Source organism: Corvus brachyrhynchos, unplaced genomic scaffold (assembly GCF_000691975.1).
Source record: "Corvus brachyrhynchos isolate BGI_N302 unplaced genomic scaffold, ASM69197v1 scaffold8, whole genome shotgun sequence".
NCBI classification, from domain to species: domain Eukaryota; kingdom Metazoa; phylum Chordata; class Aves; order Passeriformes; family Corvidae; genus Corvus; species Corvus brachyrhynchos.
This window is the reverse complement of record NW_008240031.1, coordinates 2,297,814-2,314,515: the sequence shown is the minus strand read 5'-3', so window position 1 is coordinate 2,314,515 and position 16,702 is coordinate 2,297,814. Positions and strand designations below refer to the sequence as shown.

General features: G+C 43.9%; 1 protein-coding gene across 1 annotated transcript in view; it reads right to left on the bottom strand.

Annotated features, from left to right (window-relative positions):
- LOXHD1 (lipoxygenase homology domains 1) overlaps positions 1 to 16,702 on the bottom strand; it is a 131,811-nt gene that overhangs the window by 103,400 nt on the left and 11,709 nt on the right. Inside the window, 2 exon segments of the mRNA XM_008640947.2 lie at positions 1,846 to 1,994; positions 3,690 to 3,788. Coding sequence (XP_008639169.1) covers positions 1,846 to 1,994; positions 3,690 to 3,788 — 248 coding nt within the window.

The following is a 16,702-nucleotide window of genomic DNA, read 5'->3' as shown; positions in this document are numbered from 1 at the left end:
CTTCCCAGTGCCAGAGGGCAGGGATAGATGGGATATTGGGAAGGAATTGCTGTCTGTGAGGGTGGGCAGGCCCTGGCACAGGGTGCCCAGAGAAGCTGTGTCTACCCCTGGCAGTGTCCAAGGCCAGGTTGGACAGGGCTTGGAGCAGCCTGGGATAGTGGGAGGTTCCAGTGGCAGGTTCCATGGCAGGGGCTGGAAAAGGAGGATTTGTAAGGTCCCTTCCAAAGCAAACTCTTCCAGGATTCTGTGATATTTTACCCCAACAAACTGAGGAACATTATTCCCCTTTAATATTAGACTAGATTTTGCACCTCCTGCGGAGGTGTTTCTTACCAATATCTTCTGCTGGACTCCTGAATTCTGCCATAGAGTTACTATAGTATTTTAAACCAGCAGAGAAGAGTGCTGAAGAATTTCAGTCAGAAGAGAAGAAATCAAAATCTCTAGTCCTCTGCGTGGGTTATGTCACAGTGGGAGGAAAAAAAAATCACTATTATGGATAGAAAGCCCTTGACAATTTTCTCAACAATGAGGGAGAATCTGAAATCTGTCTTTTCTGATAAATTTATGAAACCATTCTTTGGGAATCAGAGCTTCCCCTCCTGTCACTCATCCCACACCGTGCTGTTGCCTGTAGCACTCCTGAGTCCTGTTGTACCTCCACAGTCACAGACAGCAGTCTGCCAGGGCTGGGATTGTCAGCATGAGAGAGCTGGAGTGTTAGAGACTAAAATAGATGAGGTTTGGGAGAAATATCAACACTCTGATGTCTCTCTACCAGCTGATCCTCTTTGGGTTCCTTTTAGTGGGTTTATTCTTACATTTAGAGGTGGAAATCCATCTCTGAGTACAAGCCACTCTGAAAACGTAAGAAACATGAGAACAGGTTCATCCTGAAGTGACAACACTAGACTGTCCAAGTATTGTACCAAAGTACAGAAAAACATCTAAAACCAGTAGAGAATAACAGAGCAATTTTAGCTCAGTTCCCCAACTTTTCATCTGAATTTGCAAGGCGGGAGTTGCTTTTTACTTAATCACAAACATCTTGGAGGCTCATGGCAGAATATAGGGGTGGTGTGTTGGCTGCAAGTAGTCACTACACCAGGTTTTGGGACTTGGGCAACCTCACCAACCTCATCAAAAATCGTGTCATTACACCTGTGATGTAAGAATGAGGTTCTGTAGTTTTTCCCCCCTCACTTCTTGTTACTTTGAGCACAACTACTCTGTTTTTGATGTCCACATTTTTCATGGACAGCCAACATTGTAACTTTTCCTGCATTGTGTAGTGGTGGTGATGGTGGAGAAGCATGTGCTAATACTTGCATTTGTAATACAACAGACTATCCTGTCACTGAGGATTTACAAATATGGGGTCAGGTCTTCCCTGGATTAAAGCCAGCTGTGTAAAACTACATCAGCAGGGGGAAAAAAATGAGACTAGCAGGAAGAATCACAGATTTCTCCTTTTAAAATACTCCTTCAACCATTGCACTAAAAGCTGTAGTACCTTCCTACCCCATAGCAGGAATTTAAAATGAGAAGAAAGGGGTCTTTGTGGCAGGCATATCTCTTTTGCTGAGCCAATGATAAATCACTTAAATTTGGGCAAGCTATGAGTCTGCAAATTTTCAGTGTGAACGGACCTAACAGATAACTCTCAGACTCTGGTATTTTTATGGCCATGGTAATGAGTTAAGTCAACAGAATGAAATGATTTGTGTCCTCAGTAACCTGTATCACCAGCAATTATCCTTACATCTCTTGGTACCAGACCACTGAGAGGGTGAGCTATTTTGAGCCCATGAGATGCTTATGTTGGATGTCTCAGGAGTAACTAACCTTTTCAAGGAACCAGCCAGCAGAGCCACCCTTGTTATTATGCCCTATATTAATTTTCCTTAATTTTCCCAGATTTGGAGCATCGAGCGTGAACTTGTCTTCTGCTCCCTTTTCAAAGTTGTCTTTGTCATTGTCCAGTTTCCTCACACCTGAAGGGGGGAAAAAAAAGTAAAAAAAAACAAACCCCCAAACCAACCAAACCAAACAACAAAACCCAACAAAAAACCAAACAAACAAACAAACCACAACAACAGCCCCCCTCCCCCTCCAAAAAAACCAAAAAACAAACCAACAAAAACCCCCAAATAAGTAACAAATAATAACTCCAAGGAGGAAAGGGTTACTGGCATATGCGTGTTTGTAAGTGAAGGAATATTTAGGAATGTCATCACTGAATCAAATATTCCCCAGATATCAGCTCTCTACACCCAGGATTCAAGGCAAAGGTAGAGGATTTTATATTCTAATAAAAAAGGTACCTTTTCTCAAGCACACAAAAGACCAGTATTTCCATTCTAATGTCACAGTTACTTACAGCTCCCAGAGCTTTCAGAAATATATATCCAGATGGCTCTTAAATTTTTTTTTTTATATACTACCACATTTCCCTTTTATTTTTACTGTCTTTGAAAATCTCCAAACTGTTCAAGAAATACTTTGGTCACAAGCTGCAGATTCTGACATTTCAGGACACAGTATTCTTTGCTGTGTCCAAGAGGAAGGATATATTTTCAAATTAGGACCCAGCCAGGGCTGTTGGCTTTTTCCTGATCTCACAGGGGTTTGCCTTTATGAAAAGTATTAAAGCTGTGCCCCCGGTTGCAGCCTGTGTGAGTGAGGCTGTGAGTGGGATGAAACCCACCCAAGGCACCAGTGCAGAGAAAGAGGTCAGTGGGCAACTCATCCCTCTTACCTTAGAGGGGATGAATCATTCTTCTAGGGGTGTTAATTTCTCTGTGTGGGTATGACAGAGTGCCTGGACACCCAGCTAAGATTCAGACTCCCACTTTGGGATGTCTTCGGTGAGATCAGATAAATCCCCTTGTAAAACTCTGGAGGATTAATCAAAGATGAGCCCTATCCACCAGGTTTTTTAATCTGTTCAAGGACACTTGACAGACACAACATCATTATTTCTTGAATTTGACAGGATAGGTGCAGTGTAGAAGAAGAGAGTATTTACTCCCTGGTTCTAGAAATCTTCAGGAATCTCCAGCCACTTCTGTCCATGGCCCATAGAGTTTGGTTTGGGCACATCTTTTAATATTATTCAATTAAATTTTTAAAAACTAAATTAAAGTTTACAGACCACTGTTGCAGCACAATCTGCATTTAAAAACAATTACAATAATTCTAAAACAAACCTATTTAAACCGAACTAATATAAACCTTGCTTAGATTATTTTTACAACTGGCCAAGCAGGCTCAGCCACCACCCTTGCCACAGAGAAGGGAGGTCATTATCCATCCAGGTACCCAGAAAATGAGACCCACATCTCTTATTGCATTCACTGCAAATACACTTTGGTGTTGGACCCTTCAGTGGGCTGGCACTCACTCCACTGCTTTCTCCTGGTGGTTTATGCTGCATTTTCACAGAGTTTGCTTTTTTAAATGGCAGGTAGCTTGAGTCATGCCCACACCCAGCCACAACTGCTGCATTGCAGATGCATCTTCCACAGGAGCTGTGGATGTGAGGGCCCCCAGAGCTAATGCCGCCATTTGTTGTGCCTTTCATTCAGCCAAATTATTCTGTGTTTGCCAGGTTGCCTGTGTGTGTTGTTCAGATCACAGGCCTGCAGAGCAGGAGGAAATATTTTAGGAAATGATTTGCATTTGAATACCTGTGTCTCCTTTCTCACCGAAGATATTAATGAAGACATCTGCATCTGTTCCACTGCCGCTGACTTCACCAGTAAAAACCCGGACCACATATTTGTTGACTGCAAGGAGGAAGGCAGAAATCCCAGTACATTAATAACTCAGTGGTTTGATGCAAAACATAACATTACAGACCAATGCAGGCTGTGCTGATGCCGTCTTGAAAACATGGTCTGAACCATGGCTTTTGGTACAATGACCCCCTTCCCTACGCGAGGAATAAAATCCATAGGCAGGATTCTGACACTGTGTGTTCACTGCCCAGGGCAAGAGGACAGATCACTCAGTTCCTGGCCTTGACACTGAAGAGTGAAATAGAAGAGAAAGTGAAAATTTTGGTGTGGTTACAATGGCATTAAATGAACTCGGACCTATGGACCAGTTTTGCTTTTTCCAAACGTTGATGAGTTACAGAGTCTGCACAAGCTCAGGCCTGACCCCTCTGATCTCAGTTCTGTCCTAGAGCATTTTTGGCAGTTTAGTTTATACTAAGCAAGTATTTTGAGGAAATAATATCATAGTGATAGAACAAGGAGTGATGGATTCAAATGGCAAAAGGAGAAATTTAGATTGTATATACAGAAGAAATTCCTTACTGGGAGGGTCGTGAGGGACTGGCATAGGTTGCTTAGAGTTGTTGGTGCCCCATCCCTGGGCATGCCCAAGGCCAGGCTGGATGCAGCTTTGAGCAACTTGGTCTAGTGGAAAGTGTCCTTGCCCATGGCAGGGAGTGGAACTGGATGAACCCAAAACATTCTCTGACTGTCTGAAATATTAGTCATGCTGCATGAAACAAAAATGTGAAGGTGGCCCCCCTTTCTTTAAAAAAAAAAAAGAAATCCAGTCATCCAGTCTTTTTTATTTAATGAAGAAACAGGAATAAAGCCCAGGAGCTGTGACACTGCGAAGATACATCATCTGTGGCACAAAAACCCTGCGGATGGGTTAGGCACACCACGTATGCATTTCACACGTCATGTCAGTGAGTTTGAGAAGCAAGTTCTCCAGATGGATTAGGGCAGGACTCACTTGGCTCCCAGGGACAGCAAAAGTGAGCTCGGTTTCTTATGGAACCAAAGAGAAAGCTCCCGTGACCTTCAGTGTGACTTTATTTAGGCCAAATACGAGCAACTTTCGAAATGTACCACAGAAGTCACCTGACTACCTTGTTCCTCCAAGAAAACAGCCATGACAGACACTTTGTGCCATATCTTCTGTGAAAAATGAGTGCTGGAGGCAGGCAGCAGACGCAAAACAGAAGAAAACGAATGCAAAATCTGCTACTGAACAGTACATGGTGTCATACAAGCCCTCAACAGAGTTCCTGTTACTGAGCCCTGGGTAGCTGATACTGAAACCTCTGTGCTATGGTCACTTCTGTGTTTCTGAGTCCTGGGCACACTGCTTCTGTGAAAGGGTCAAGTGCACAGGTGACCCCACACACAGATCCTTGGCAAAAATAAAACTTCGTGCACCACAGAATCATAGAATCATTAATGCTGAAAAAGACCTCTAAGATCATCAAGTCCAACCATTAACCACGATTCTTGGTTTGCAACTTTTTTTCCCTTTGGCACGTGCCAAGTTAGGGGATAATCTTTCCTGGTTTTCCCAGCCAGCTACAGAAATGCATTTTCTCAGGAACCATGGAACATCACCAACACTGGGTTACCACTCAGATGTAGATCCCCCATCTCCTCCACCATAATCAATGCATATTAAAAGTTATTTTTAATTAATTTTTAACTATTAATTAATAGAGGCCTTGGTGCACATACTCCCACTGAGGCAGAGGACGTGAGAGCAAACGTTTGAGGAGTGGCTGTTGGACCACCCTCTGAATTACAACGATGCTCTCAGAACCCAGGGTGAGGCCTACAAGGGCAGAGCCCAAACAGAAGGGAAAATCACCTGTCACAGTTTAATGAATGTGCTAGGAAAAAGCTAAAAATCGAGCTGACATCCCTGGTGCCCCATTGCAAAACATGCCATGGCAAATAAAATAATAGTGATGAAACTGCAATAAATACTAAATAACAAGAAAGAGGAAAAGAGAGCTGAGCTCCAACAAGGGAGAAAATGCCTTAATGATTCTCTTTAACACTTTTGCTTCAGTTCACAGGGCTCTAACAACCTGCTAGAGACATACCAACACCAAGGGTTCATTTGCATTAGCCAAGGATGGGGATGGTGCAATTTACAGCTCCCGCTTGGCCACTAAGCCGCTCTAACTAAAATTGACCCACTGTACCTTGCAATCTTTAATTACAGACCACATTTTTCAAGAAGCTTTGCTCCCTGCACCTCCTCTAGAATATTTAATCTGATGTCAGTGATTAATTTTCCACTCTGCTTTTTGGAAGCCAGAAGAACCTGACAGGATAACAGAATCCTCAAAAGGACAAGCTACAGTGGCTGAACTTACACTCCCCTTGCAGGATAAGGCTTTATGCCTCTCAGGTATAGACCAGAAGGATGTCTCAATGCATGCAGAGCATCAAGGAAGACACGAAGAGAACAACTCCATGAAGAGCAATAAGGAGCAGTCACCAAACACAGGGCAGGAAGGACACCGTGTATGGTTGTTGCAGAAATACATCAGCCAGCCAGGAAAACAATGGTGAAATTATTTGCCAGATCAAACACCTTTAAAGGTTTTTCAGGGTGGCTGTATGTCAAATCTAAGGTCCAGAATGACATCTTTTGACCTCCTGCTCGGAACACTACATGCTCCCAAGGGCTCTGTACACAAACCATGCTGCTGTCAGTGTCAGCACCAAGAGCCCTGTGGCAGAGCTGACTCCTGGGCCCATGGATGGGTCATCACTTTGGACTGTGCACTGTGCACTTCACTCTTCACTATGGTTGTCCCCTAAACCATAAGCAAGGCTGTGGTGCATGACGTGTCCTGGCATGGCTCTTTTCCATGCTGATGTGTTTCTGTAGGCAAAACTACTTCAAGAGCCTTAGAGATCCTTGGCTTAGGTCAGAGCACATCCCTGCTTCACAAGTTATGCCTAGCCTGTGCTCATCAGGTCTTTTCTTTAATTTTTTCCATCTTAACAACCCTGAAACTGGGCACTCAAACCTGTTCCCACACCTGATCCTCAGGTCTGCGTTCAGAAAAATTTCAGTTCCTCCATCTTCAGGAAGCAAACCCTGAGCCACGCTGAATTTTTGCCAGCACTTTCTCCCTCTCTAAGCAATTTGACATTCAGCTGCAGCAAAGAGAGGAACTCTTCATGCTGCTCAGGGGTCCTTCTGTGCTTCGTACATCAGCACATCTTACAGTGACATGGTGGATGAGCAATTTAAATAAAAAGGGATGCTGCCTCTTAAAAAGACTGTGAGGATTCAGCTGCTAAAAGCATGCAAGAAAAAGCTCTCATTGCAGCCAGGAAGAGATCTGCCATAAGTCAAGCACTCTTCATTTTGATCATGGGTAGATGTTGTTCCCTATTCTTTAAGCCCCTGGCAGAAGCATCTTTTAAAAAATACCCACTTATCTTTTTTTTTTTTAAATCCCAATACATGGCTCTGACTTCATCTGTAAAACACAGATCAAGATGTTGCCTGGATATTTTTTTTTCCTGAATGCTTCTCCTAGCACTGAGAACATGCAAAATGCTAATGTAAAAGCTGTGCCTCCATCGAGCAGTGCACAGGCTCACTGCAGCACAGGCACAGGGAGGGGAGCTTTCCTAGGAGCAAAATTAGCAGCTTCAGAGGCACGTACTGCAAGATGCCAAGAGCAGAACAGCTAACAAAAAATCAGTAGGAAGAGCAGTAGCTATTTTCTCTTGTCTTTCCAATTTCACATTGCAACGCACAAGTGTAAATGCCCTGTGTGGTTACAGCACCTTCCTTTTCTTTACAGTTGTGTGTCTGCATTTGAAGACATTGCCAGGATGCCATCTCTGGGAAACAGTGGGGTGGCACTGATGTGACCCTACTGCATTAATTTAGCAGAGGAGTGGCAGTCAATCAGCTTGTCTGCTACTGATTAACTCAGCCTCAGCTTTCAACAGCCAAAAGGAAAGGTTAATTCTGCTCTGTGGGCTGGAGTCAGGTTCTCTCCACTGAGAGCCAAGAGGTTTATTCTGTGAATGTGATGCACTCCTGACACTGCTCCTGGAGGATGAAGGGCATGGGGCTGCTGCTCTCCTACCCCCCAGTATTCCCCATCCAGGCTGTCCCCACTGCCGTCTCCATCCCAGCTACAGCATTAGCCCCATACACCACCCAGAAACTTTTTTACCCAGAAACGTTTTTACCCAGACTGAACAACCCTGGGTGCACTTGTGCAACCTCTGTCCTGCCTCCAGCCATAGAAAATGCATGGACATATCTCAGCCAAATCCTGCCACCTGCGAGCTGCAGCTGACTGTCCAGCCATGTGATATTCATCTGTTAATGTCATTTATTTAGCAATATGATATCATGGTCACTTGAAGCACCATAGGATGGAACTGCCTGAAGAAAACTTGTAGCTACTATTATTTGGGGCATTAGATAGTGTGCTTACACACCATCTGCTGAGTTTCCAGCAGCAGGAGTGCAAGATTTGGGCAGGAAAACCAAGCTGGCTGTGCTTCATTACCTAGGGCTATCACCTCCTGCGGGGCACAGTGAATTCCCAGCCATGCCTGCCTCCCGTGCGCCTGACCTACCGCGGCGCAGGGCTTTTTCAGCATCCAATATCTGAGAAATGTCACAGCCCTCACAGGCAAAGCACGTGGGGTTAAAAGCAAGGAACCGAGCCGTAGGCAGCAATGGATTCTTCTCATAAGGCAACTCTTAGCAATTATCCTTCTGTTTTCACAGCGTTCCTGAGAGTCACAGTGTTTGAGATCCATCCTGTGCTGCTTAGCACTGAGCAGGCAGATTTGGGAAGGGGCTGGGGGGGAAGGCGATGGGGTGGATAGGGGAGAGGCACTGTGACTGTCTCTGAATTGCTGCTGGAACAGAAATACTTTTGTGATTAGTGTGAAAAGAATTGTTGCTAGAGGAAGAGGCAGGCGCCTGGACCTGCAGACAAGGTACAATTTCAGCCAGAGTCTGCCACAGCCTTGCACAAGCTCAGGACGGTGGGTTAATATCCGTATGCCTTGGTTCCTGCCTGTCAGATTGAGTCAGTCATTCCAGCCCACCAGGAACTGTCTGACAAAACCTCTTCTTGATGGAAAGGACTGTCAAAGTGGAAGCTCCTTTATACCACTGCTGACAGCATGTTCCTCTGTGACAGAGTTCTTGGTCAGAGCATCCTTAAAATGTCAGACAGCCTATGGCTAGGGCACAGAGCTGGGACCTGGCCTCCCAACACGCTTGATTCACAGCAAACATTTGAATTTAGTTCTTGTTTGTCCTGGCAGAGAGCTCATCCCATCAGGATAAAACAACCTCTTCCTAGATTAGCTTCCGGTGACCTTCTGGTTGGAGGTGTCCTGCTGGTCTTGTGTATCCAGCAACTGAGTCTCTGCAAATGCTGTGGAGAGAAAAACTCACCCAGCTCAACCATTACACCTCTCTGTGACACTGTAGCAGGGACCTTAGAGGCAGCTAAACAGAGCAAAATATAATTAGAGCCTAAAGCAAACCCTGAAAAACAGAGGGGCTCTGCTGAGCTCACCAGCAGCCAGTTCTGTCTCAAAATTGTGTCCTGCTCTTTCACAAAGCAATGATGTGCAGATAAAGAAGACTTCTTTTTCCTCCCATTCAGAAAAGCATTGAATTCAAAGGGTTGGTTTAGAGCTAAAAAATGATTAATCTCTTTCAAGGGTAATTGACAGCTACATTTATTAATGAGCTGTGCCTTCAGAGGTGGGGAAAGCATCTTTATCCAAGGGTTCAAACTGGAAATGCAGATTACAAGCACACCTGGAGCGTGGGGGTGCTGGACAAGTAGGACTTTTGCATTGGAGAGAGCACTGAGTGCCTTGAGCTAGTTGAAAATGTGCCTGCTCATTGCAGGAGGTTGGACCAGCTGACCTTTGAAAGCCCCTCCTAACCCAAACCGTTCTATGATTCCATGGCTTTTGGCCCTGAGCACCTCTGCCAAAACACAGTGTTAGCAGGGGAGAAATGCTGAAGAGCCTTTGCATGGGTTCGGGGTTCCTGTCACTAGAGGCAGCACTAAAGGTGCAGTGCTGGCTTGACCCCAGTTCAGCACTTCTTTAATCTCACAAGAGCTCTCTAAAAGTGTGTTCTTAAGAGATATTATTGCTGTCACTCTAGGAGCTCCAACACATGGGAAAAGGAAAGGATTCAAGGAGCATCTGGACAGCGCTCTCAGGCACAGGGTGGGATTCTTGGGGTTGTCTTGTGCAGGGCCAGAGTTTGTACTCAATGTTCCATGGGGTCTGTGTGGACTCAGGGTATTCTGTGACTCCATGATTATGTTTCTCTGCCAAATATGGCATCAACCCCAGCCACTGTCTCATGCCCCTCCTATAATGAATCCTGTCCCTTGGCCTCCCCACCCAGGCCAGAGACCATGAGATTCACCTCCATTTTCTGCAGCTCTTACATGAAACCAAAGCATGCACCAAAACAGTTAATATATTAGGATTCAGCCTGGATCTTCCCTCTGCAGAGCCTGTGAGAGGCAATCTACCACATGCAGGAGGCTTTGCTTGTAGGATATGCTAAACTGATGTTCCTACTGTGACTTCAAAGTAATGATGACTTTTTGAAGTGAGCTTTAAACGACCTTGCTCAGGAGACAATAGTGGTTTAGTTGCAGAAGCATGGAGCTTAGCACAGGGCAACCCACCTTGTGACAGTGATGCAGAAATCCTTGTTCGTCTAATTCTCCAAGATTTATCATTATTTTTCATTAGTTCAGCCCCAGGGTGGGAGACCATTTAAAAAAAAAAATAAATAAAAAGCAGCAAATATTTCACAAAAGAAATATCCATTTTCTGCTTTCCCCAGATCTGCTATTATCAAAATTGAAGAAATGATTGAGAATATCCTCTTGGGTTAAACACATCTGCTCAGAAATAAGAGTGAAATAATTTTACGGTATTGTCAAAAGTCGTATTGTTAGCTCTGTACTTCAGTCTTGCTTTGAATAAATCAGATTTTTTTTAAAAGTTACTTTATTTCAAAACTGATAGCTGAATTAATTTCCAAATATAGACATAATTAGTCAAAGTTATCACATGTCTTCAAAAACATGCTGTACTCTCTGTTTTATATTGGGTACACAGAAATCTATATACCAGCCACACACTCTTCCCTCTCCAAAATCTTTTCTCTCTATGTGAATTACAAATCTTTTTTTGTATCCCCTTTCAGGGCTCTGTGCATTTTTTGTGGTTTGCAAGTCACCAGTGTTTCTTTTTATTTTTCATTTCTCACTCCTTTTACCCATCTTTAGAGAGAAAACAACAGAAAAAAATACATGACGAGTAAAATGTCCATAGTTGCCCCATTTAGGACACAGTGACATAAGCTGGGCAAAGTGCAGGGAAAGTCCATGTTTGAGCAAAGGAAGTGTTTTTGACCAAAAAGAAAAGACATTTCTGGAAGCTCAGTATGCCAGATAGCACAACAATTTTTTCCCCAGTGTTATGAATGGGATAATAAAATATATTTTTCCTTCTACAAACCCTGTTTATTGGATGCTTCAGCAAGCAGCAAGGCCTCATCCTGAACACAGAGGGTACTCACCATTACTCAGAAGTAAACAACCCATATGTATTTCATAAATATATTTATCTGCATTTTCCTGTGCTGATTATACACTTCCAGTTTTCAGAGTAAATAAAGATGAATTTTGATGAGAAGGTAACACGTATTAATATTTCATTCCCTCTTCCTCAACTTCTGTGTCCTTAGAAATAATCTTTTTTCATTTTTCCGACCATGAAAGTTTCCAAAATTGTGAAGAAATGTGACCTCATTTTGAAACACAACCCAGGGGAATCCGAGGGTCATGTAGGTTTGAAAAGCCCTCCAGGACAATAGAGTCCAACCACTCCCCAAGAACTGCCAAGGCCACCACTGACCCATGTCCCCAGGTGCCACATCCAGATGACTTTTAAACGGCTCCAGGGATGGGGACTCATCTGTGAGGGACCAATGCTGCTCTTCAAGCCCAACCTTTTGTGAAATGAGGTTGCAAAACTGACAGGGCATCATCAACTGGTGCCTCACATCCCAAATTCTGCTCCTTACCTGAGCTTCTAACACCGGTAGGTTATTGGGAAATATTGGCCACAGCTTCAGTTCCGATCCAGCCCAGCCCTCAAGGACATGCATATTCCATGATGGAAGGAAGGATTTAGCTTCTGACTCAAAGTGAACCACGTACACCAGTACTTGCTGCCCCAGATGTTTCCTCAAGCCACAGCCAGGTCAGTGCTCATAAGCCTTTAAGTCAGCCAACAGCCAACATTAAAACTCTGGACAATGAACTGTGAAGTCTTAACACAAGCCTTCTTCAAAGAGAAAAGGAATAAGCTCACATTCACAGCTCAAATACAAGAGTTTTAGGTCACAGTGGATCTAAAAACCTCAGAGAATACCTAGAGTATGTTAATGCTTTGATAATATCTATTTTTCTGATGTTTTTAAAGGCAAGGCCTCCCTCTGCCCGCAGGAGCACTCGGGGAAATTTCACCACTCATCTGGCTTTACTGGGATCCAGTTCCCAGCCACTCATTGTGACTTCACAGCCATTACACTTAGGACATATCCATGCAAACTCTCAGATCCACCATGTATCAGCCCCAAATCAGGCCAGAACTGACACAACCAACAACTTTCCCTTTCAAAACCGGTTCATTCCTCAGCAAAGCAGAAATTTCATGTCTGACTGCAAAAGATCCACCCTAGACAAGGAACAGCCATATCTGGTCCCATCTTGTGATCCTTTTTTTTTGTATAATAGTAATAATAATAAAGAAAAGCAATAGGTGATCAACTTCCAGCATGGAAGTCAGTATGGAAAAATTAAACACAATGCAGCTGTGTTGGAACTATTCCATCCTCAAAGTCGAGGTGTGCCACACCAATGTGCTCCTCACATTCATTATTAATAGACCAAATAAGACTAAACTTTTCCCAGAAAAGGTAGAGATTGAAGTATTTCTGCAGTTTGGTGTCACACATGCAGTTCTGTCCCACTGGGAATATGCAGCCTTGAAAGAATTTGACATGAGTTGCTGTCCCACGCACATTTATAACCTGTCGTGTCCAATCCTAAATAATTTCAGGGTGCTGGTGGCCAAAAAGCCAGATGGGAATCAGTCCTTGGCTCTCAACCTCATTTGCAAAAGGCAGGTTGCAAAGACTTGACCAAAATTTGACAGGTTAGCATAGGATAAAATTGCACAGGAGACTGAATTAATTTTCATCTCTCTGCTCTTGAACATGATTTTAAGGACCAAGAGAGTGAACATCCCTTTGCAAATGAATGATTCTGTTTTCTCAGAGTAAAGCATGTACAGAGAATTGTTTGATTAGTGAGAGGTTTCAAGGGAAATGAAGAACAGCCAATATGTTTTTCCCTTGTTCTGAGCATAAGTGGAGGTTACACTGCACAGAGCCCAGACTACCCTCAAGCAGCTGAGTAGCCTTAACTGCCTGTGGTCACCCCAGAGAAAAGATGTTTATTGTTGGATAAACAACATATCATCTAACCCGACCAAACCTCAGCTTCTTCTATGAATCTGGACAAAACTTGCAAATATGTTTTGGTATTATGTCTTGGGAAACCCGCAACCCACCTGAAGACCAACTCTCAGGGCTCCCTGCTTTCCAGCCAGGTGATAAAAAACTGTGCTTATCACACATAGGGATGGAGAAAGACACAGCCTTGGTGTCCCACCTGCAGGGATGCAGACCATGACGGAAAGGCCAGCGAGGCCCAGGCAAATGAGAGTCACCATGGGGTGGGGGACATGAGGGTCTGTCCACTGAGTGGCACAAATGATTCACGACCGCTCTGCAAGTATCAAACAATGGGCTGGGAACATCCATTACTGGAACAAGCTGTCCAGGGCAGTTGTGGGGTCCCCATCCCTGATGGGGTTTAAAAACTCAGTGGATGTGGCGCCTGGGGATGTGAGTGAGTGTGGGCTGAGCAGTGCTGGGGGAACAGCTGGACTCCGTGGTCTTGGAGGGCCTTGCCAACCTAAACGAGTCTGTGATTCTACGAACCGACTCCCGAATTTCATGTCCTTTCACACCTCCATTGGGTCAGTAGATCTCCCAGTGCAGCTGCAAGCTGTTATGAACGCTCTCCTCCCCCACCCCTTTGGCAGGACATCAGACACCCTCAGAGTGATCCAAAACCGGCAACACTCAAAGGAAAACTGGCACCTGGCTCCAGTTTTGAGCCGGTCCCTTGCACAAAGGCTCAGCTACAGCCATACAATCCTAAGGCTTCATAAACTCAAGTGAAGCAGCATAAAGCTGAACAATAGCCCTTCCTTGTAATTAATACCTGCAGTGTAAATTAATTCAGGCTGCCAATAGAAGCTGCTGGGTAAATAAGAATCTGTGACACTATCCCTGTCAAAGGCCGTGGGCATACGATGCCATGGATGTGAATACAGGGAATAGAGGACCATTCAGATGGGAACACTTAAAATGTAACCTGTTCTCCTTGAGAAACACGTGGCGTTCCACAGGGAACCTGACAGGAGGCATTTTATTCGGATAAGTAAATGCAGTCACTCAGGTGTCTGCAGTTGCTGTGTTGCTGCCATCCTAAGTAGATCTATTTGGATCATGAAAAGTACTCTACTTTTTTTTTTTTTTTGAGTGTGTGTGTGTCCATTTTTTCCACTATATGTTGACTGTTTTTCACTATATGCTCTTTTCTGCATTTTTTAATAATTCCTCTTTTTTTTCCCTTTAAATTAACCTCTTCAAAACTCACAGTCTACAAGAATTCTGTCTGGCCTGTGCTCCTCACCGTGAAAGAGGCTGAGACTGCTCATAGTTTAGTCAGTTTTGGCATAGGCACCAACAGCCCCCTTCAAATAGGCTTCAGATGCCTCTTCAGTGAAGAAAAATATAACAAAGAAAAAGAGTTTCTCTTTTTCAAGTCCACACAAAGCACAGAGAAGGTCCCAGCAGTGACCTCCAGTTCAAAAGAGGAAGGTAAATCCTCATGACAAAGATGAGAAAGCTCTCCAGGAGAAGATCAAAAGCTGAAGGTGCTGCAGGACAGGGAACCTGGAGGAAACTTGTTTGATTACCTCTGAAAACATTCCTGACTGTGACAGCAAATGGAGCATGAAAGCCAAGCACAAAGCTAAGTTTGGCAACAACAGTGTCTGAGTGGTTTATAAAGAAAAGCTGAAGAAATAAATGGATTGAAGATGTGATTGAAGAGACATAACCAGAAAGGAGAGAATACGGCACTGAATTGCTAATGGAAACACAGACTTAGAAGGGAATTACTAATCTTTCCTTACATAAACTTACATAATTTTTCATTATCTAAGGGCTCAGAAAATATTAATACTCAAAGAGTAAACACCACTGTTTAATCCATTGGAAAGAAAAAACAAAATACCCTAAACCCCAATGAAATCCAGGTCAAATGATTTGTATGTACAAAAAAAAATCATATCACAATCTCATTTCAGACCTTTACAGATCTGGAGGGAGGCAAATTAATTCAGATACATTTACATTTGCAGCTGACAGTTCACCACAGCAGTCTGGGGATGTTTATCTTTCATTAATTATGGTTCAAGGGGAACTGCAACCTGAGATAGCTGAGCTAACGCTCTCCTCTTACAGATTCAGACCTGTCACCTGGAAGGTGTCCAACCCTTCACCCATGCCTCTGGCCTCAGCCCAGCTCCCCATCTTCGTGCAGGCGGCTGCAGAGCCCAGCCTGTGCCACTCAGGAGTGGGGGTTTATCTCTGATAAAGGTGGTGAGAGCTGATGCATTTCCGACAAATGCTTGCCTAAATCTCTTCTTTCATGCTCAGGAGATGATCTTACTCATATTTATCCAGGGCCAAGCACATGGAGAGCAGTTCATCCATATCGCAGAGCTACTTCTCCAGAAGAGCGAGCGCTCAGGACTGGCTGTTCTGCTTGTGAAATGCAAAGTAGCTCCAGCAATTTCATTGGAGCTGCACTCTCCTGTACCAGCTGAGGGTTTAGCCCACGAGTCCTTTCCTGCTGTGAGACAGGTGTTGAACAGGATGGAGGCAATCACACACGTTCCCTTGAGTCATCTCTCCCAGGCAGGGGCAATAATAAATTCAGATAAGGTGTTGTGTCATTTAAAGATCTATTAAGATTGAATGGTTGACTTCCTCCTCAAGGGAACCTCTCCTTAATTGTTCATTGCTTTCACTCATGCACTACCTTCTCCAGAGCCCTCCTGCCCCCCGAGTGTCCTTAGATTCTCCATTTCACAAATCAATTTGGATTAAAAAAGCAGTGAGATACTTCAGCACCCACAGCTCAAGTAGTAACTGGGTGAGTTTTTGGCAGATAACGTCTCCAGACGTTATCTCATTCCCTTGTGGCAGCCACCCTGGGGATGTCTGCATTTTTAAAATGCTCCAATATACATTTCTTGTCAGTGGATGTTATTTGTGCATGCTAGCTCACATGCAGTATCCTTTAATGCTTACATCTTTGACATACCAACACTCTTTTAGAAGGTTGTATCTCAATAGTGCAAAATCTCTCAACAATTCTGGGTCAGTTTAGTGTATTCTTTCACTGTTAACATGACCTCAATAGAAATAACAATACTTTGCCCTCCTAGTGCATCTGTCGATGCTCACAGCACTGCTTAAGGCTGGCAATAAATTGGTTTTACCAAATAATTGCTCCTAAGTGGTAATGTCAGCAACATTATTTCAAGACTAATTATTCTCAATAAGATTCAATAATAGCAAAAGCACAAGTTTCCTCTTTTTAGCACCAAACCATGTAGCTCTCTTTTCCCGCAGACCTGTGGCTTCCCAGCCCAAAACCGAGCTCCCAGAA